Raw genomic sequence first — 22,230 nt, 5'->3', positions numbered from 1 at the left:
AGAAGAGGCATGAGAGCTCTGCCAGCAGGGCGGCTTCAGAGGGCTCCCTACCGTTCCAGAATAGAGACGCCCTAAGGAGATACAATGCTCTGGAATGACAGTGGGAGAAGGCGCACAAGGCAGCCTCAGAGTCCTCATCCAGAGAGCCTGCGCCTTTGGAGGCCACTCACGCCCCTCCGAGAGAGGCAGAGCCAGGAGTTGCAAGTGTGTCAGACATTGCAGTGACCCCAAGAACTCCTGATTTCCCCAGGGCGGGCCTCATCACACCCCGCTTCGAGGCAGGCTCAGGGGCCGGACCAGAGACTCCAAGGGGCCCCTCACCAGCTCATCATATATCGGGCCATTGAAGCAAGTTCAACGCCATCAAGGGCAGACCCTCGGCTTCAGGGGGGGCCAGGAATAGCAGCCCCAATGGACTTTCAGGCCATGTTCTCGGCTGCACTGTCGTCATTCTTCTCTGCAACCCTGCAGCAGGCAACTCAGACACCTGGACAGGCCGCACCTGCCCAGGCACGGCAACACCAGCTCCAGTCCCATCCTCTCCCAGTACAGGGCCAAGAATCCTCGTCTGAGGAATCAGACCAAGCGGAGGAGGCCCCTGAGGAGATGGAGTTATCAGAGGATGAGGGCCTAGCACCGGACACACCGGCATTCACAGGCCTCTTTCGCCCGGCCCTATTCAAGTCCCTACTCCACAAGGCTAGACTTACAACGAACCTGGGAGTGCCAGGGGACGTCACAGCCGCTACCCCCTCAACGGTGGGCCCTCACGACGCGCTCTTCAAATCCTCAAAACCGCAAAAGGACTACATTCCTTGCCCTCAGCTGTTTGCGGATGTGATCCAGAATCCCTGGGGCCAGCCGGCCTCGCTGGCAACACCTAGCAACCTAGATAAAAAACTCTACTGCTCAGCCCCAGAGTTAGAGGACCTTCTGGCGCTCCCTTCAGTAGACCAGCCCGTGGCAGCGTTAGCCTCCAGCTCGCTGATCTCCACTGACCCTCTGGACACGCTTAAGGCGGAGGAGAAGAGAATGGAGTGGGCCTTCCGCAAAGCACATCAGGCTGCAGGCTGGGCGATCAGATCGGCAACGGCAACTTCCTTCTTCAACAGAGCGTCACTCATTTGGCTCCGGCATCTACAGGACAGGCTTCCCCCTGAGGACACCAGACTGCATCAAGATCTAAATAAGATAATAGCTGCTACAGAATACACAGCCGACGGTTCTTTGAACGCAGCCAAATTTGCCTCAAGAGCTCTGGCTTCAACCCTGACAGCTAGGAGGCTCTTCTGGCTCCGGCCCTGGAAGGCCGACTTCAAAGCCAAGTGGAAGTTGGCAGCCGCGCCATACAAGGCACCAGAGCTGTTCGGAGCCGCGCTGGAGCCCATGCTGATTGAGGGGAAGGACAAGAGGAAGATCCTCCCCTCAACATATCGGCGCCAGGAACGCAGATACACACCTTACCCGCTCCAGTAGCCCTTTCGTGCCGGCGCCAGACCCAGGGGGTCCTCCTCTCATCGCTCCCAATACCAGGGGGGAGACAGATTTCACGACAGGCAGCAGTTCCGAGACCGAGGACGACAACAGCAGCCTAAGCGCAACTTCCGTGGAGCCGGCCCTAAGCCCGCCAGAAGGGGAAAATGACTCCAGGCCCACGGGACCCATAGGGGGAAGGCTCACCCTCTTCCATCTACAATGGGCCAGCTCGACTTCGGACTCTTGGGTAAGGCGTACGATCTCTTCAGGATTATCCATCGAATTTTCCGGTCAGCCGCCCCACCGGTTCGTCCGTTGCCCAACCCCTCGATCCTCGGAGCTTCAGGACCTAATGTCACAGGAGATTGCCCACCTCCTGGAGGTCGAAGCCATAGAGCCGGTCCCGCACAGCCAGTGGGGCTCAGGTTTCTACTCAACCCTCTTCTTGGTACCCAAGAACTCCGGGGGCTGGAGGGCTATACTCAATCTAAAGCGTCTGAACCTGTCCGTTCAATACCGCAGGTTCAAAATGCACTCCCTCAAGTCCATCATAGCGGGGGTGAGACAGGGCGACTTCCTTCAGTTGGTCAACCTCCGGGAGGCTTATCTGCACGTGCCCATTCACCCGCATCACCGTCGGTACCTGAGGTTCGAGTATGCGGGCCGGCATTACCAATACCGTGCGATGCCATTTGGACTCTCGTCGGCCCCCTGCACCTTTACCAAACTGGTAGCGGTGGTGGCGGCCAGGCTCCGAGCCGTCCTGATCCGGGTGCTCTGTTACCTGGACGACATTCTGGTCCTGTCGTCCACACTCGACCAGGCCTCCAGAGACATGAAGATGGTGATGAAGATCTTCCAGGATCACGGTTTCACCATAAACCTTGCAAAGAGTCAACTTCAGCCCACCACCAGGCTTCTTCACCTAGGGGCGGTGATAGATTCGTCCAGCGGCCAAGTATTCTTATCACCGGACAGAGTCCAGAGCATCCGAACTCTGATCCTGCAGATCCTGACGAGGAGGAGAGTTGCCCTGATCCACCTCTCAAGCCTCCTCGGGAAGATGGTATCCTGCTTTGGCATCGTACCGTGGGCACGCAGACATTCGAGACCCCTGCAGTGGTTCCTCCTTCCCTTCCAGCGAACGGGAAGGGCCAACTCCCAAAAGAAAGTTCGCCTCACTCTCCAGGTCCACCGGTCCCTCAGGTGGTGGACATCGCCAGCGCTCCTCAAGGGGTCCAGCTTCCTAGAGCCGGACCGTTTGATACTCACCACCGACGCCAGCCTTCGGGGGTGGGGAGCCCATCTCCACAACCTAGTCACGCAAGGACAGTGGTCGCTTCAAGAACGGCAATGCAGCATCAATCTCGTAGAGCTTCGGGCGATCAGACTGGCACTGCGCAACTTCCAGCCGACAGTGCAGGGGCATCACATCTTAATCCTGACCGACAACATCTCGGCCAAGGCGCACGTCAACAGGGAGGGGGGCACAAGGTCCCGTGCCCTGATGCGGGAGGCCGCGGAGTTGTTCAGCTGGGCAGAGAGACACCTTCTCTCTATCAGAGCAGACCACATTTCGGGGGCAACCAATGTGAGGGCGGACTGGCTCAGCCGCGAAACAATAGATCAAGCGGAATGGCAGCTCCACCCTCAGCTGTTTCGAGAACTCGCTTCGCGCTTCGGAAACCCGGTGGTAGACCTCTTCGCAACCCCGGCCAACGCTCAACTCCCCCGCTTCATATCTCGCTACCCGACACCGCAAGCGGAGGACCATGATGCGCTGCGCTGCAGGTGGCCTGAGGGTCTCCTGTACGCAGTCCCGCAGCTCCCGCGTCTCATCCGAAAGCTACTGGCAGAAAAAGCAGACCTACTCCTGGTAGCCCCGAACAGGCCCCGGAGACCATGGTTCGCCGACCTGGTGGCACTGTCCGTGGAACAGCCATGGGTGATCCCACCACAGCAGCTCGTTCTGTGCCAAGGAGCAGTCACGCATCCAGAGCCCCAGTGGCTGCAATTAGCCGTTTGGCATTTGAACGGGTCATCCTGAAGAAGGATAACCTGCCAGACGAGGTAGTTGCCACTATCCAGGCGGCTAGGCGTCCGTCTACGACCCGCATCTACGAGTCATCATGGCAGGGGTTCTGTCGCTGGAGCGCCCACCAGCATATCGACCCCACATCAGCTACTATTCGGGACATTCTGCGGTTCCTACAAGCTGGCCTAGACAAAGGCCTGGCCCCGGCAACCCTACAAAGACAGACAGCGGCGTTGTCAACAGTCATCGCATGCGCTCCGTACCAATCCCTCGCGCACCACCCGCGCATCAAGGAGTTTCTGCATGGGGCCACCAACCTGCGACCCCCCACAGTACACCGTTACCCTTCATGGGATCTACCTCTTGATTTACGGGCGCTGACCAGGCCCCCATTCGAGCCCCCAAACTCGAGCTCTCTTAAGTACCTATCATTTATGGTGACCTTCCTGCTGGCGATCACCTCGGCGAGGAGAGTCTCAGAGCTAGCGGCCCTTTCAGTCCGCAAAGATTTGTGTATTTTCCACGACTCCACCGTGACACTACGCCTGGATCCTGCCTTTATCCCGAAGGTCAACTCGTGGTTCCACCGAGCCCAGGAGCTCATTCTGCCAGATTTCTGCCCCTCACCTCATGACCCCAGAGAAAAGAGGTGGCACACTCTAGACGTTTGACGCGCCATTCGCACTTACATCCGACGGACCGCTCCCTTCCGCCGTACTGAGGGTCTCCTGGTCTCCTTCAACCCGAAGTCCAGGGGTCAGAAGATATCAGCAGCTACGGTCAGCAGATGGATCAAGGCCTGCATCGCCCTGGCATATGACCTGAACTCCAAACCGGGCCCCGGCAGAATTCTACCGCACTCGACTCGCAGCGCGGCCACCACGGCGGCCTGGGCCACCCAAGCCTCGGTCGTGGACATCTGCAGAGCTGCGACGTGGTCGTCCCTCACACCGTTCATCCGCCACTACAAGATCGATGCGTTCAACTCGGCTGAGGCATCGTTTGGCCGCAGAGTACTGCAGAAAGTGTTGATGGAGGAGGACTCTGGAGGCAGTCAGCTTCCCACCCAGGGAGTTTAAGCTTGGGTATATCCCATGCATGGATAGTGGGAGCAGCGCCCAGGAAAATGGACGTTGTCTTACCTGAACGTCCCTTTTCTGGGCGCTGCGTACACTATCCATATCCCGCCCGTCAGGGCTGCCTGCCCCCTGTTTATGACTGAGACTAGTTTCTTTTTTCATTACGTTAATTTGAGTTAATAAAGTTGAGTTTATAAGTTACTCATAGTGTGGATTCTTGTCTGCTGCGCCTTCGTTCAGACTGGGGGATCATGGGACCAGAGGCGTGGCTTGGGAGCCGGAAAGGGGAGGAAAAGTCTTTTGTTTTCACTCAGTTGTTTGCCAAGCACTGAAGGATTAACCCATGCATGGATAGTGTACGCAGCGCCCAGAAAAGGGACGTTCAGGTAAGACAACGTCCATTCTAACAAATGGGTAGAATAAAGTCTTAATCCAGTTGATGTAAATAGTCTGGCCAGAATAAAATAAAAAAATTCAAAACCAAAAATGTTATAGAAACAAAATTGTATATTCACCAATAGCTAGTTTCCCGATCTCAGAGGGAGGAGTGATAGTGCATATAGAAAAGCCTTATGTAATTTAAATTCCTCTAGATGTGCTAGGGATGTTCAGCTGTCCCAAAATATTAGCTCTGTAGGGCTTTAATTGAACATGCCAACCCTTGACGTAAGAGCTAGAAATAGAGTAATAAAGGTAGTCGTTGATTTACAACAGTTCATTTAGTGACTGTTCAAAGTTACAACAGCACTGAAAAAAGTGACTTATGACCAGTTTTCACACAACCATTGCAGCATCCCTGTGGTCGCATGTTAAAAATTCAGATGGTTAGCAACTGTCTCATATTTATGATGGTTGCAGTGTCCCAGGGTCATGTGATCATCGTTGGCGACCTTTTGACAAGCAAAGTTAATAGGGAAACCAGATTCACTTATTGTTGCTAACTTAACAGCTGCAGTGATTCACTTAACAAATGTAGCAAGAAAGGTGATAAAACGGGGCAATGTTCACTTGAAAAATGTCTTGCTTAGCAACAGAAATTTTGGGCTCAATTGTGGTTCTAAGTTGAGGTTGTCATCTGAAATGAATGGGGTGAAATTTGTCATTTCTAGCTCGATGGAGTCAATAAGTAAGATCCTGGGAGTATCAGAAAAACAAAGTGACTTTGGTTAAAAATCCTATTAAATTTAAACTAAACCTATAATAATTCTAATTTATCCTAGTCCAGTCCTTGTACTGGACATTGCCAGAACAGTCATGTCCTCCTTATCTTCCCTCTGAGGACAGAGAAATAACTAGTTCATTCTTCTCCCCTTCACTGAACTAAAAAAAACCCTGAACTCATGTATATAATACAATATAACTCAATACTATAATGAACCAGCATCTGCTATACATATTACTTATGCCAGGGATGGGGAATGATGGTCCTTTTATGACTTATGAACTTCAATTCCCAGAATTCCTGAGCCATAAGCCAGATTTATGCCTATCAGTGTTGTAAAATAAAAGCCAGTCTTCCCCTTCTAGTGTTTTATAACTAGCTCACCCAATACTCAGTTCATTCATAGCTCTAGTCATGAATGATATATTCCATATGCCAATGATAGAATCCAAGATAGCAAACACATCTCTAAGAATCATCAATCATTTTAGTGTCATAGTTATATCAGTTTCAAAACAATATAGAAAAATAATACAAGCTCAAAGCACGTGAATATTTCAGTTTCCAGATTGAACCTTCAGCAAAGTTAATGGTCTCGCAATGATTTTAGGTTTCTACCTTTATTTTATTTTATTTTATTTTATTTTAATTTGATTTATATACCGCCCTTCTCCGAAGACTCAGGGCGGCTTACAATGTGCTCAGCAATAGCCTTCATCCTTTTGTATATTTATACAAAGTCAGCTTATTGCCCCCACAACTGGGTCCTCATTTCACCTACCTTAGAAAGGATGGAAGGCTGAGTCAACCTTGAGCCTTGGCGAGATTCAAACCCTGCAGTAATTGCAGGCAGCTGGTTTTAATAACCAGCTTAATAACAGGGTGCCTTAAACCCCTGTACTACCAAGGCTCATTTGAAAAGTCTATTACACCCAAGCCACTCTATTCATTTTTTTTTTAAAAAAAAAAAAAACAAGGTTAAAATTAAATTTTAAAAAGGCATCTTTTTTGGCTTTCTCATCCTCTCTAGTACACACATACCATGGAAAGGATCTTTTGTGCTATAATCAGTTCTCTGTCTTTGCTATTGGAGCTGGAGGATTTGGTGGAAAGCGATCATCTGAGAAAGCCAAGGTAATATGAGTTTTGTGTTAGGCTACTGAATTTCAAATGTACTGCCAATTACTTAACAGTCATAAAAGTAATTACTCCCTGAATTCAGTTCACTCACTTGGAAGTTGATTTTTTTTCAACACTAAGTTCTGTTCAGCTTGTAATATGCTCCCTACCATCAGTCTCTCAAAACATATCTATTTCATTGGTTGTGATGGTAGGCACTGCAAGTAAACTCCCTGGCAACATTTGCTATTTAGGGAGGGTGGTCAGGTTGCTGATCTTTGAATTGAATTGATTTTACTTTGATATATTATTACCTCAGTTTAAGATTTTGCAGTGTACCTAATGACCAATTGGTTGCCCTCTGGAATCTATATTCTAAGTACTACCTCTTGTCATTTTCTGTACAACTGCACAACTCTACCTGAGAAACTGTCCACTCTAGTTAAAACTTCAGAGTTCAGCAATTTGTGTAAAATTATCAAACATCCAACATTTCATAAAGAAAAAGAATCTTTTTCTTTCTTTCTTTCTTCTATATTCATTTATTCATTCCTCTCTTTTAGGTCACAGTGGAGGCCCCCAAGAGGCCACCAGATGTTGTAATCACTGATGCCACTACAGTAGATCAGGTAAATACTTTACTTCTTAGAGAAAAGTTTCTTCTGTACAATTTCTTATGATGAGTCTCAGTTCATATTTTTTAGAAATACTAAGTTACTACTAAATTAGTGGAGTCAATTAATGATTTTTATAATTTTGCAATACAGAGTTTATGAGCAGTACCAGCTGGTAGCTAACTGCTTGAATCCATTAGGGTCTTGGACTAACTTAGGTCTTGTATTCTACTGCAAACATCCCCCTTCCCCAATGCTTTTTAAAACATGCCTTAAACATCCATTAATAGAACTTTGTTCTTTAAATAAAAATATTCACATCTAAGAGAGTCCTATTTAGGGTATGTCCATATATGAAGTACAGTAGTCCTCAACTTATGACCATGATTGAGCCCAAAATTTCTGTTGTTAAATCAGACATTAGTTAAGTGAGTTTTGCCCCATTTTACGACCTTTCTTGCCACAGTTGTTAAGTGAATCACTGCAGTTGATAAATTAGTAATCTGGTTGTTAAGTGAATCTGGCTTCCCCATTGGCTTTGCTTGTCAGAAGGTCACAAAAGGGGATCACATGACCTTGGAACATAGCAATGGTCATAAACATGAACCACTTGCCAAGCAGCTGAACCTTGATCACATGTTCGTGGGGATGCTGCAAAACTTCGTAACTGTGAAAAATAGTCATAAGTCACATTTTTCAGTGCCATTGTAATTTTGAACAGTCACTAAATTAACTGTTGTTAGTTGAGAACTACCTGTATATCCAGACATTTTTGTTGATGTACTGCAGTGTGTTATTTAAGGACTTGCTCATTTTAAAGGACAATATGGTTGTATTGTTTATTTATTTTTTTAGATTAGTACACCACCTTTCCCCAGAAGCTGGATGTCGGATACAGTTCTAACAATCTCCTTTGTTTAATAAGTGCCTCAGAAACAACCCTCTGGGGTAGGCCAGGCCCAAAGTCACAGAGCGATCTTCCATGAAGGAAAGCAAATTTGAATCCAGGGTTTCCCCCAGGAATGAGAAAAGATACAACTCTCTGAATTAGGAAAATCTAGGATTTCATCTGCACCATATTTTATCCATGGCATTGATATTAACAGCAGAGACTTTAACTATTCACAGTGCACTTTTTTAATATATGGCTGAATAACTATTGGCAGGAATTAGTCTTTCTTTCTTTGCCTCAGTCATACCCAGAGACACAGAAGGAGTCAGAGGATGAAGGAAATGTTCTTAGGCAGATGTTTGTGTCATTGTCAAAACCTTTCTTGCATTCACTCTATACTGAAAATCCCCATCATCTGTCACAACTGACATAAGCATGGAAAGCATGAAGAGAGAGTGATGGAGGTAGCAGGGGTTGCTGTCACATCAGAAGCCTGAGGTCCTTTTCTTTAAATCTCTCCCTCCCTCCCTCCCTCCCTCCCTCCCTCTCTCTCTCTCTCCCTCTCTCTCTCTCTCTCTCTCTCTCTCTCTCTCGCTCTCTCTCTCCCTCTCCCTCTCTCTCTCTCTCTTTCTCATTTTAAAAGAGAATTTTTTTTCAGCCACGAAGAGCAAATGCTGCCTTTTTTTCCCTACTCTTCCCGTTGTTTCTTTGTAACGTGAACTTCTTTCAAGTGTGTTTTCTTCTGTTTAATCTTTGCATCAAGCAAAAGTGTTGACAGAAGATTAAACTAAATCTAAAAGCATTTAATTGTTAACAATTTGTGAACCGATGAACATACCCATTTCAGTCCCACAAGGGGATGCTCTGACTACAGAATTTAAAAGCTGCTTCTCAGTACTGCCACTTATCAGAATGACGTTTTAAATCAACAAAAAGATAAATATTTTGTCAAGGGATTCGTTTTCCTATTGGGAGTTATCTCTTTATCTGTATGTGATCACTTTTGGAAAAGGGTTAATAAGAAATCAATTTTCAGAAACTCCTATCACTGGAAGTCAGTGAGGAGAAAATAAATGGTGGCAAAGAATAACAGCAAGGACCACAGGCAGCCATTTGAGACAACAGTTGTGTTATTGGTAACACATGTAATGTTCTGTATTCCTCCAAGGTTAACCTAATGGAGTTTTAATTCCATTTTTTTCCTCAGAATACAAAATATATCGGTATTAATGACGGATATAACAATGATATATTCTCAGTTTATATATATATATATATTAATTCCTTTCTGTTTGATTCTTTCACCACTTATTGTGCAAATATTGTAAATTGACCTAGTAAGTGTTGATTGATAAAATATCTCTATCCATGTTTAAGAATTAATTATATTTCAGCTGTTGTAGTTATACAAATATATTGGAATATACACAACATTCCTAAAGCTGGTTGAAGCTAGTACCTAAAAAGGCATTTTTATTAGGATTGCAGTTTTTTCTCAATATGTACTATAAACCACTAGAAAAGAATATGTATAGCTCAGAATTGAGCTTTGGGGTGCTTGGTGTTTTCTGAGTTTGGTTGTTTTCCTCTAGACATTTCATTAGCCAACTAGGTAACAACTTCAGCCTAGGAGAAGAAAGCACCAAGGACTTTGCTATAAAGCACATCCAAGATTCCATTAAATACTGAATTTTCAACAGTTTTGCCCTTAAATTTGTTGTGTAACACTTTCACTGTTCAGCTTCAATCTTTTGTCATTCTGCTTTGTAAGAATAGGGTTTTTTAAGTCTTTGTTAGAAGTTTATTTATTTATTAAATGTAGGAACTGTTCAACTCCAATATGACTCTGGGCAGGATACAATATATAGCATTTAAATAAAACAATTCCACACAGTACAAAAACAATGTCCAGAGAAAACAAACACTATCTCCTAAATTGGTTTCAGCCAGCTGCCCTCACTCACCTCCTCCTTGAGCTGGAACTATAAATCTGACAAGATTCCTCAAATTATGCACCAGCCCTAAAGAGGGCAGTTCAACCTCCCCTCAGGTCTAAAGGTGGAGCACCTCCCCCATCAGGATGGTCCAAATATCCTGTCATATTGGATGCTCTTCTTAAGATTGAATACAGATTTGTATAATAATACAACATAGATGTCAACGCTACAAGGCAGACAATATCAAGAAATAAACTTCACACAAAGCTAAAAACTATTTTTTTTCAGAATGGGTATAGTAAAATCATCTTGCAAGTTGATTGAGCTTCTCCTTCTTCCTTTTTTAATAACAGGGTAAATAGGGAAGGTGGCTGAGAAGTTTGAGTACACTTTCTACATGTGATAGATTCAATCTAAATTTTCCTTCTCGGGCTCTTGGGAATGGTTTTCCCGCCTCTTCTTCAATGCCATCTTCTTTACTCTACAATAGAGCAATTCAAACTCAGCATTGCAATAGTTTTTAAATGATTCTTGGTGGAGAAGATTATGAAAGAGATTGAAAGGATCTATCAATAGCTGCACCTCTATATATTGAACAGGACGGACATACAGAACTACATCTTTGTGTCAATGTGAAAGGACCTTTTATCTTGACTTAGGCTTCCTTAGAAATTAAACAGCACAAACTTAGTCCTGGCAAACTTCTTTAATTCATAAATGAAAGTAATTTACAGCCTGCAATTTTGAGCCTGCAGTCTTTCAGAGGAAGGTTATTAACACCCACCTATCTCACATGGAACGCTGTCAAAAAGCTAATTTCTAGACACAGAGCAAGGCCAAACTTGGCACAGAGTCACAAATGGAAGTTTCAAATCTTGAATCGGCCAGATGAACTAATTGCTTCCTGCAAAAGCTCATGTCCTGTTCGCTTCTCTTTTATGTCTTATGGGAAGGGTGAATCATCTCCAAGCCTTACTCCCAAGTCGACCCTGTTTTCTTAATTGCACATGGACACTGGGAACAGGCTCACACTGTTCTTCTGCCTCGCTGATGTTGGACTCCGGAGGCAGCAAAGAACTATCAGATGGCCTTGGCCCCCTCTCTGCCTCCGACTCAGGGCCCTCGTCTGAGCCTTCCCCAGACTCCAGGACTGCCCCACATTCCTCCCCAACTTTCTCACTGTCCAAATCTGCTGTCAGCTCTGCTGGCCGCTGGTGGGCCACAACACCTTTACTGAGACAAAGGTACATACAGAGAATTTCTCTGTTTTAGAAACACATGAACACCTTTGCACTGCCACTGAACCCATGCTTAGAAAAGAACCAGGAGATACTTGTATAGGAGGTTCCATTAGTAGGTACCATTTTTCAGCCAGTTCAATGTTCCTACCTCTAGGCTTTATTTATTGGTGTCCTGTACAATTCATACTATTCCTAATCTGGGGTCAGTTTGGCCTCTGTTATTACATCTCTTACTGTAATTGCATTGAATTGTGCTGGATATTAAAATACTGCATAAAGTATATTATTAAAGATTGGAGGAGGTGAGACACTTCAGCAGCTCTACATATGGTGGCCTCTTTGTTTTCAGTTCTTATAGTAAGCATAAACAAGCAGTGGAATAGCATAGCAACAAACAGCAAAGCCAAGAATCCAGACAGCAGCCTAGTCACATAAAAGGAAGGGAGATTTCAAAGGACTTAACAGACCAAATGGATCTTTTGCCAACTCAATAGCAGCAGCAGCTGCATCCCAAGACTATATCTCTTACAGCAGAAATTTATGAATAGAAATATGTGCCTGTTAAATATTTTAAAAGGATACTTGTGAATCTGTGATTCAGGGAAACAAAAGCACTTTCAGAACATGGATGTATGTGCTTTGAACATCAGTTTCATTACCTCATCTTTAGTTTAATTCTCTTCTTCCTTATTCTTCCATATCTCAAGGTTTTGCTGAACTTCAAGGGGAGGGAGATTCATTGTCAAAGTGAAACCTGTGGGTTGTAATATTTGCTTTTAATTTGGTAACATGACATGCCGCAAATGTGTGTATATTGTTTTTGCCATAGATTGATTTTTCCTCCACAAATTACACATCCTTGGATGCTTCGGTGTTCTTTTATTTCTGTTTTTCTTCCCTTGCTATTTCAGCTGCTCTTTGATAGGGTTATGGAGTTAAACAAGAGGGCTGGCCTTAATTCACAGTGCTGCTGTTTGTTATTATAGAAAATAATCTTGTAAGGGATTAATCTTGCAGAAGGGCAGACCTAATTCTAGCTTGGAGATTTTTTTAAAGTGTCCTTTGGTCAGTGTGTTGATTTCTAGATGATAGAGGATAAAACTGTAGCTTAAGGGATTTGTCAGACCATTGCTTTTTTTCCCCTTACACAAATGTTTAATATTTGACAACAGAATTTATCTTTATAGCATCCCTTGTTATATCAATTTTCAGAGCAAACATTCCCTTTTATATGTGTGTGTGCGTGTGAAGTTACTGATAGTTTTTCTCTCCATATATACCAAACTTTAAAGAGCTTTATTTTAAACTTTAAATATTTGATACCTTCAAGACATTTATATGTATTATTTTATGAATGTAGTAGAAAGATCAGTTTTCACACATTTTCTTCTTTACTATAAATATTTTTGAATCTATTTGGTGCTGAAGCAGAAAGTCAAATAACAGTCCTAATCATTTTATTCAGGACTAACTTGAATTTGGCTACAGTAAATGTAGCTTTTCATAGGTATGTTTTAGATTGATAGCAAGAGGTTAATGAGAACCTAGTTCTGCGCAGGTGTTCACACAAGAATAGATAAATGGGAAAAATGTGCACTTGATACTCCCATCCACAGAGCTTCTTTCAGTTTTTATTATCAAGAGCTCTATAAAATGCCACGTGTACACTTGCATTGCTATAATGTGTTATATTTTGTAATTAAGGGAAGAGAAGAATTTTCAGTGCTTTTATAAAAAAAAAAAACACTGCAAGAAAAAGTGTTCACTGTTTTCTTCTTTTGAGAACTCTAATCCTCCACCAGATAGGGCAGAATGGCTCTTTAACGAAGTGAAATGGGATAAGAATTCAGTGGGTGGATCTACATAATCTTCCAATTTAGCTTTGTTAATTATTTATCTATACTATTCCACTACGATGTTTGCTTTATTCCAGATTTGAAAATATATTTGATTAGAGCAATTTTTACTTAAGAGAGAGACTGGTTCATTTTCTCTCATTCATAAAATAATGCATGATGGTATTGTTGGCTTCAATTTATGTTAGTTTTGCATGTAACCTTTATTGTTGACAGCTAGCAATACTGAAAAATTGCTACAGACAGGCTGGATATTGTCTTTCCATTTTTGATCTGGCAGAACGTCTAAATTGTTAGGAAATAAAATTTGACTGTTTCTGTTATTAATTGGAGAACAATCCAACCATACCACAACTGACTTCAGTCTATTGCTCCTAATGATTTGATTTTTGTCATGGTCCAGAGAGAGAGATCCATTTTTACATGATATTGAAAATGAAGGGAAATACCATTGTTGCAGACATGCAAAAGTTGCTGGGGGTTTTCTTTCTTTTGTTTTTCAGTTCTCTTTCACCAATTTTATCTGTGCTTTAAATTACTTTTAACTAAGAATTTGAAAGGCTCATTCGCCATGGCAAAGTGATTTTTGGAAGTATGAACATTAACTAAGCAAGCTGCAAATTTGAAAGTCAGTTTGGTCCAGTGGTTAAGATACCCAGAGACTGTGATTTTTAGTCCTACCTTAGGCATGAAAGCCCGCTGGGTGACTTTTGACAGTTGCTTTAGTGGGGAAACTACCAGAAGGGACGAGTATTACCAGTGGTGGGTTGGTCCCGGTTTGGACCAGTTCGCAAGAACCGGTAGTAAAACCGACGGGAGGCTCCCGATGTCATCAGGAAGCTTCTGCGCATGCATGCGCGTGGCCCTATTGCGAACCGGTAGTAAAGGTAAGTACAACCCACCCCTGAGTATTAGGTACCAGTATGTTGAGTTATTTACAAAAATAATAAAGGCAGGATATAAACAAGCGAATGAAGCCAAGTTGTACATAGCAATTTATAAAAAGTGACTTGTGTGCTTCTGGAACAGTTCTGCATTCTTTTCTTTTTTCTTTTGACAGAATATTTGCATTTTTTTTTTTTTTTTTAATTTGATTTATATGCCACCCTTCTCCGGAGACTCAGGGCGGCTTACAATGCGTTAAGCAATAGCCTTCATACTTTTGTATATTTATACAAAGTCAGCTTATTGCCCCCACAAACTGGGTCCTCAATTTACCTACCTTAGAAAGGATGGAAGGCTGAGTCAACCTTGAGCCTTGGCGAGATTTGAACCTGCAGTAATTGCAGGCAGCTGGTCTTAATAACCAGCTTAATAACAGGGTGCCTTAGACCACTGTACTACCAAGGCTCTTTTACTTAGGGTTTTTAAACCAGAATTTCTAAAACAGTCCTGCATCTTTGTTTAATCCCCCCAAATACACCTTACAAAGAGAGAGTTTTCGGGTATTAATTGTTAGGAAGAGGGAGGTAATGTCGGCACCCCGGTACAACGAATATTAAAAATTGGCACTTAGGTGAAGATATCCATCTGTTGCTGTGAGCAACTTGAAAGTGCTGACTGGGACATGGAGGCCAAAGCAGTGGCCATGAACTGTGACCCCCAAAAAGGAGCTCAGCATTCTCCCCAAAATGATCAGTGTGTGTGCGCTTGCATTCTTATAAACTCTAGTTCTACCTTAAGAAACATCTGGTTGTTGCCTGCTCCCCATCAGTCCCAAATGTCTCAGTTATATGGCAAAGTAACATATACTAACAGATGAGCAGGTTCACTACAACTGTACATCAGCCTTCGCCAACCTCCAGATATGGTGGACTGCCATTTTCCTCCATTGAATGGCAGTGCAGTTTGTAGATCAAAGACATAGCCCGAATATGTCTCTTTGGACCAAGTTACTATGTCACTATATTTACAATTAATTCTTTTATTCAGATGTGGAATTTAGTAAATATATATCCTGATGCCGTTGACCTTACTGTACTGTAATATGATTTTTTTTTAATGAACTGTGGAGAATCACATGCAAGAACTTAAGTGATTCTTCTGGATCCTCACAGCTTAACAGCATTGCAGATTTGATCCTATTGAGTTCTTTCATGTGTCAGTCATCTTGTCAAAAATTTATACAGCAAAACCAGAATCTTAGCTTTCCAAAATTAATAGCAATTCTTAAGCTGAAAAGATATAAATATGCAGTAACAAACAGCATTTGGATTATCAGGAAGAAACATGATGCATAAATTTAAGTTTTGTTTTGTTGCACATATAGCTTATGGAAAAAGAATATTAATATGTGCCTAAAGAATATTCTCTGCCCAAAGGGGAAGTCTGAAGGTGGAAAAGAAATTGGCATAAATGCTAAAGGTTTTCATAGAAGAAAAAGAATCCAAAATGTTGCTGTTGGTGATATTTAGAGCATTCCTCTTGTTTTTGAAGTGTCTTTTTAAATATGGATTTAGTACAACTATATACCTCCACCCACATAAACACCACACACACACACACACACACACACACACACACACACACACACGTGTTTGTGTGTGCAACAATAGCAAACTCATTTTCCAGGTGCCAGCCCCTATAGCAAAAAACAAAAACAAATTACTCATATATCTGAAGGTTTAGGAAATCTTAAGATTTGTCATACTCCAAATAGCATTTGGTCTCTTCTTCAAATCTAAATTCAATGAATACTAATCATTCTCCTTGGACAGGAGATGGTTCCTGATTATTATGAATCCAAAAGCAAAGATTATTTCAAACAGGGTTTCATGGTTAGCAATCTCATGATGTTTATGTGGTTTCATTGCAATAATGCAGAAGTGGCTTGATGTTGCCTTGTTCCAAGATTTGGAACTTCTTTGTGTAGCCTGAAACCCTAGGATTTGGGCACGATCATCTAATTACTCTATTAACTGATTCTACTTTTCTTGGCTGCTTTTCTTTTTTCCTGACCCCAGTTCAGGTTAGATAAGACACTATTACTTTGCTGAACATTGTGAAGAGAGAGAGAGGGAGAGGGAGAGAGAGAGAGGGAGAAGTAATAGTATTAAATAGTATTAAAACAGAACTGGAATTAACTTCCTCTCAGATTTTGACACTGTAATTGGTACCTCAAATGACATGCTTCAGTTTGTTTGTTTGTTTGTTTGTTTGTTTACAAATTGTTGTGGTTGGGTAGTTGATTCAAAATAAAGTTGTATAGAAACCTTCTCCATCTCTCATTCTATGTACCACCCCAGCCCATTGAGCCAAATCAGGAGACATGCACTCCACACACTGCATCAATCTGTTCTGGAGGATGAAAACACAGAAGACTTTCCATTCTGTGTTCATTCTGGCTTGATTGTCGTGCCAAGAAATACAACTGAATTGAGCCTGTTTGGTTACATTACAGTACCAGTGATGTGGCTTGTGGCAGACACCTCCTGCTCAGCTTCTGTTCCTTGAAATTTGTTGTTGTGTGTTTTTAACAACTTTTGTTTTATGATGTTAGTTGCTTTATTTTCTATCAGTATGGAAATGAAAACTGTAGACTGCTTTGCAAATGAATGCATTTTGGAGCAGATTCTGCTCTCAGTCACAAGAAAGAAAAGTAAACTTTTAATTTATTTGTTGATCATGTTTTTCAAATGATTTTTGTTATGTAGGCTGCCTTGTATCGGCTTAGTGGCGATTGGAATCCTTTGCACATTGAGCCTGGGTTTGCAGCCCTTGGAGGTAAGTTTGAGTAGCTTCTCTAAGAAAATGAATGACTATTGCTTTTTTTTAAAAGTCATTTTTAAATATATATATATATATATAATTAAGTGTGAGAATGTTTGAATTGTTGCAAACAGTGTTCTTTCCCTGGTATAAAATGTAATTTACTTTTGTTTTTCCCTTATGTAAAATACGGTGGTGTTTTTAGAGGCATGAAAGAATGTTTCTTAACAATTGAACTGAAAGGACAAATAGTTTTGGAATATACGCAATATGGGATAAGTGGTACAACTGGATTGAGAACAAAAACATGGAAAAGAAGTAGACAAAATAGAAGTAAAATTAAAATGTATAGTAAAAATGTATAGAGTGCATTTGAATTGGAATGTTATGGTATGTAAATGGTCGCAGTTATGCATAAGATGTAAGATTTGTTTAATGGTAAAAATGCAATAAAAAGAAAAAGAAAGAATGTTTCAAATGTATAACAGTAATAACCGTTTGAAAAAGATATATTTTTATTGTTCTTCAAGATTAGAGACAGTCATTAAAAGAAATATTGAGTACATTGAGAAAATAAATTTATCTTCAATTAACTCATAGTGATTAAAACAATGAAACGTTGAAGGGTGGAGAAATGACTATTTTTATCTAATACCAAAAGAACAAAAAAAGGAACGCTGCATTCTTGGAAAAGATGGTCCATGAACAGGGAGTCACCAAGCAGACTTTTTAGATACTTTTTCGGCTTCTCTACTAGATGGGAACACCGTGGAAGTAGAATGTAATAAAGAGGAAATTTCCTAAAAGAGAATATTGTCTTTCATACACAGGAGGTCAAGACATTTATAGATCACAGCATTTAAATACAACCAGAATTAACTCTGCACAGTACCTTTTATTTCTCAAAAAAATAAAGGAAATTTACTACTTCAAGATATATTGCCAGCTTTAACCTCAGATGGCTTTAAAGGAGATTGAGCAAATTCATTCATAGAGGATAAAGCTGTTTCTAAGCCCTAGTTACAAGGCTATATATTACAATATAGGCAACTGTTGGAAACCACAAGCAGTGCTATTATAGTTATGGCCTGTTTATTGGATTTCTGTTGGTATCTTCATGGATCGAAAAACTATATAAGGCAGGCTTTGATCTGATGATATATATCCTTTGTTCTCTCCAGTTCCACACTGTGAATCCTGGTTAGCCAATTGGCTGCTGTGTTATGCACCAGTTGAGGCTTTGGAGAGTGACTGGATTACAGTCCTTTAGCCAGCAATGTGTTATATTGAAATGATTTCATGTAGCCATCTGTACAAATTTCAGGATTTTTCCTGGCAGACAGATTCTAACTCTGTGTGCGTGTGTGCATATGAGTAGGTTTGCAAAACAATAAATAGTCATGATCCGTAGAGTCTGTGTTTAAACCGAGGAATGTAAATAAGAAATAAACTCTTAGAAAAAATTGTGTTCTCCTAATAGGATTTCAGAAGCCCATATTGCATGGACTTTGTACTTTGGGATTTGCTGGAAGGCATGTTTTGAAACACTTTGCTAATAACGATGTGACCAAATTCAAGGCAATTAAGGTCTGTACGTGTTCGTGTTTTCATTAAGTATAGAAGATTACTTTTCTTAAATACAGTTCTTAAAATTACAAAAATGGCATGCTATGTTGTTTGAACAAGCCAGAATTGTAAACTATTGTTTGGTTTTTAAGTTACTTTAAAAACAAACAAACAAACTAGGCTCAATTTCCAATTTGGTACATCCTATGGGGCAGGGGTGAAATTAAAATTTGTTACTACAGGTTCTATGGGCATGGCTTGGGGGGGGTAATGTGACTGGGTAGGCGTGGCCAACTTTTTTTTTTTTTAACTTTTAAAAGCATTTTTTCTACAACCTCTTCGGCCAAAGAGGTTGCAGAAAAAAATGCTTTTAAAAGCCTCTGACGATCAGGCAACTCAGCTGGGATGGTCAGAGGCTTTTAAAGGCATTTTTTCTTCAATCTCTTTGGCCGAAGAGGTTGTAGAAAAAATGCTTTTAAAAGCCTCTGATGATCCCAGCTGAGCGCGACCATCAGAGGCTTTGTTTTTTACTTTTAAAAGCATTTTTTTGGCCAAAGATGATGTAGAAAAAATGCTTTTAAAAGTAAAAAAAAACAGCCTCTGATTATTGCGCCACTCAGCTGGGCATGGGGAGCCCAGGGATTTTTGCTATCGGTTCTCTGAACCACCTACCGCCATCACTTCCGGATCAGACGATCCGGTCCGAACTGGGAGCATTTCACCCCTGCTATGGGGAAACCTATGGCTCCTAAAATGTTTCTGACATCATTGCCAGCACCCTTTATCATGGGCCACGCTGGCTGATCCATTATTGAGATGTCATTCAGCAGACTCTGGGACCATAGATTTTCCACTCCTAGGTGATAAAGCAAGAATCAAACTGTAATGACTTCTAAGCTTCTCCTGGATTTCTTGATAATTCAAGACTTGACAATTCTAGTTTATTATAATATCCAATCATGACAATTATTACACAGTGAGACAATTTTGATAGTAGCTTCACAACTTTTATACACTTTTCTTAATATTAAATTTTCAAACCTGCCTCAAATGTATACATATGCATCAATCATGTTTTTAGAACTGTTGATGGTTTTTTTGCCCTTCATTAACTCTTAAAATACAGTTTACATACTCCAGAGTACCTTATGAACAGTTTCCATAAAACTGGTTTCAGTTTTTATCTTCTGCATGCTGATATTTGGTTATTATATAAAAAAGAGAAGGTCATAGCAGTAGGATAGTCTCTGCCAATTGTCCTAGCCATATCTCCATGGCACAGATAACGCCTACCCTAAAATACCTTAGATGCCCATACTACTGGCTTGATGAAGTTATGCAGGATCTTCACAACAAAGTTGTCTGCATTTTCTTTCTTTCTTGTATGTGACTTCTTGTAGCAAAAATAGGGGAAGTTGCAAAGGTTAATGTTTGTGTTATGCAATTATGTTTTACCTATATTTAATTTCTTTGATTTTTTTTTCTTATGACAGATTCGTTTTGCAAAACCAGTTTTCCCAGGGCAAACTTTGCAAACAGAAATGTGGAAGGAAGGAAATAGAATTCACATTCAAACCAAGGTCAGAGTCTCAAAAGTATAGCCTTTGTACAAATCTCACTGATTTCATTGGGGAATAAACAGAAGAAACTAACATGCTTCTTTTTGTATGCAGACTTCCTAAACATATAAACTTAAACTTCTTTTAGTGTCTAAAACTGTTTAAAACTGCATGTGGAGAATTTTAGATACCGCATAAGGAATATTGTGATGAAAAGTGGAAGGAAAAATCATGTAGCCATGTATCTAAATTCAGCCTATCTATCTTGATACATTCATATTATTCATATCTTGTTTTTAGATAATTAATACTAACATAATTAGAATATATGTAGAAATATAAGTAGAAAACACTTTTAGAATATAATGAAGATTTCTCATTCCCTGAACATTCCCTTTTAATTACCAGCATTTACTGTACATGGTGTATCCTACAATAACCCTTTTCCATTTTTCCATTTTGAAACCTGTTTTAACCATACACTGTGTCTTCTGGGTGTGCTGTGCTACAATTCCAATCATCATGACTAAGAATAGTGCGAGTTGCCCAGCATATTTATTGGGTTGAGGTGGCTTGCTTGCACCAATATTTATTTTTTCAGTTTCAAAAGTGAATAGTTTCTTATCTCTGGCATTCTGGACAATCCTCTCTATTCCTGTTTGTGAAACTGCTATTGCTTGTGGGCTAGAGACGCAATGTTCGAGATTAAAATAAATGTCTAGATGCATGTATGGCCATTGATAAAATTGGGTTGGAGGCATAATGACATTCATTCTTAGGCATGATTTGTGTTAGGCCATGGGCAAACATAGGAATAGAGACAAGGGCAGCACAAGTCAATGTGGGATGGAACTCTGGTTCATGGTGGCCTTCTCTGCATGTCTTCTAACTAGTTCTCCAGCTTCTTGACCGACTTGCCGCTAAGTAAAGCCCTGGAGAAAATTCCACTCGACATTCTGTTATGTCCTCCAAACTGACTGATTGGTCAATGCTGCTGTCTTCCCACCAATGAATAATTTTTTAAAAAATTAAATAAATAAATAAAAGGAATCAAGAATTTAAAGTTACTTTATATCATAAGATACTTGACCTTACTTCACTATCTGGCGGGGGCAATCTGAGGTTTAAAGAAAGTTTTCTGATCCCTTCCCCAATCCTTATTTTTAAGCAGAGATACCAGAAACTAGGATTTTGGCCATGGAAACCCCTAAGTGTTCTGCCATATTGCCAGATAATCTCCTTCACTTCTCTTTTTCTCTTCATAGGACTTGATATAACAATTGAAGTGCCATTGCTTTGAAGAGTTTATCTTGTATTTTAAACTTACATTAAAAATGGGGGGGGGGAGAGAATTAGAGTAGCTTTTAAAAGCTCCTGTTTCATGTGCTTGAATCTCTTTTCTCTTAAAAGCCACACTCAGACTTTGTTGGCCTTTAAAAAAAAAAATCTTGTAAATAGGCTTTGTTGATATTGCCCCTGGCTTGGAGTCTCTTGGCATCACCCACCCCCTCCAACTTTTATTTTTCATTCATCTCAATTTTTCTAAAACACATTTCCTTCCTGTATTTTCGTAAAAAGCCCACAGCAAACTGAGAAGAGCTATTGCTGTGGAGCTGTTGAAGTAAATAAAGATTTTGAAAAACGTAAAGTGTATTTTATTGAAACAAACAAAACAGATTCCAAGTTAAATGGCTGCAGTTTATTAAATGCTAGAAGCTTGTTGTTCCATTTGCAGTTTGCTTAAAATGTGCAGCCTGCTCTTTATAAATCTACATTTAATACTAGAAGTGATTCTTTTTTGTGCATGCGGGTTTTATCCATAATTGTGTCAGGAGTTGTAGATTTTCTTTCATTAACTGATATTTGAATTATCATAATGAATAGTTGCAAGAACAATTGTTTTATGTTTAGGAAGGTTTGCCTTTTATGATTTCTAATTACTTCACTTTTTCATTCCCCTCAAAGTGTTGCTTTGTTTCTTGACCT

At 41.2% G+C, this 22,230-nt stretch overlaps 1 protein-coding gene across 1 annotated transcript in view; it reads left to right on the top strand.

Annotated features, from left to right (window-relative positions):
• HSD17B4 (hydroxysteroid 17-beta dehydrogenase 4) overlaps window positions 1-22,230 on the top strand; it is a 67,036-nt gene that overhangs the window by 32,719 nt on the left and 12,087 nt on the right. Inside the window, exons 16-20 of the mRNA XM_070935713.1 lie at window positions 6,783-6,886; window positions 7,435-7,500; window positions 17,065-17,134; window positions 18,600-18,706; window positions 20,179-20,265. Coding sequence (XP_070791814.1) covers window positions 6,783-6,886; window positions 7,435-7,500; window positions 17,065-17,134; window positions 18,600-18,706; window positions 20,179-20,265 — 434 coding nt within the window. The remainder of the gene's footprint in view (window positions 1-6,782; window positions 6,887-7,434; window positions 7,501-17,064; window positions 17,135-18,599; window positions 18,707-20,178; window positions 20,266-22,230) is intronic.

Source organism: Pituophis catenifer, unplaced genomic scaffold, assembly GCF_029215685.1.
Source record: "Pituophis catenifer annectens isolate HBS135680 unplaced genomic scaffold, rPitCat1.0.hap2 SCAF_2, whole genome shotgun sequence".
Lineage (NCBI taxonomy): Eukaryota > Metazoa > Chordata > Lepidosauria > Squamata > Colubridae > Pituophis > Pituophis catenifer.
This window is presented reverse-complemented; position numbering and strand designations above follow the sequence as displayed.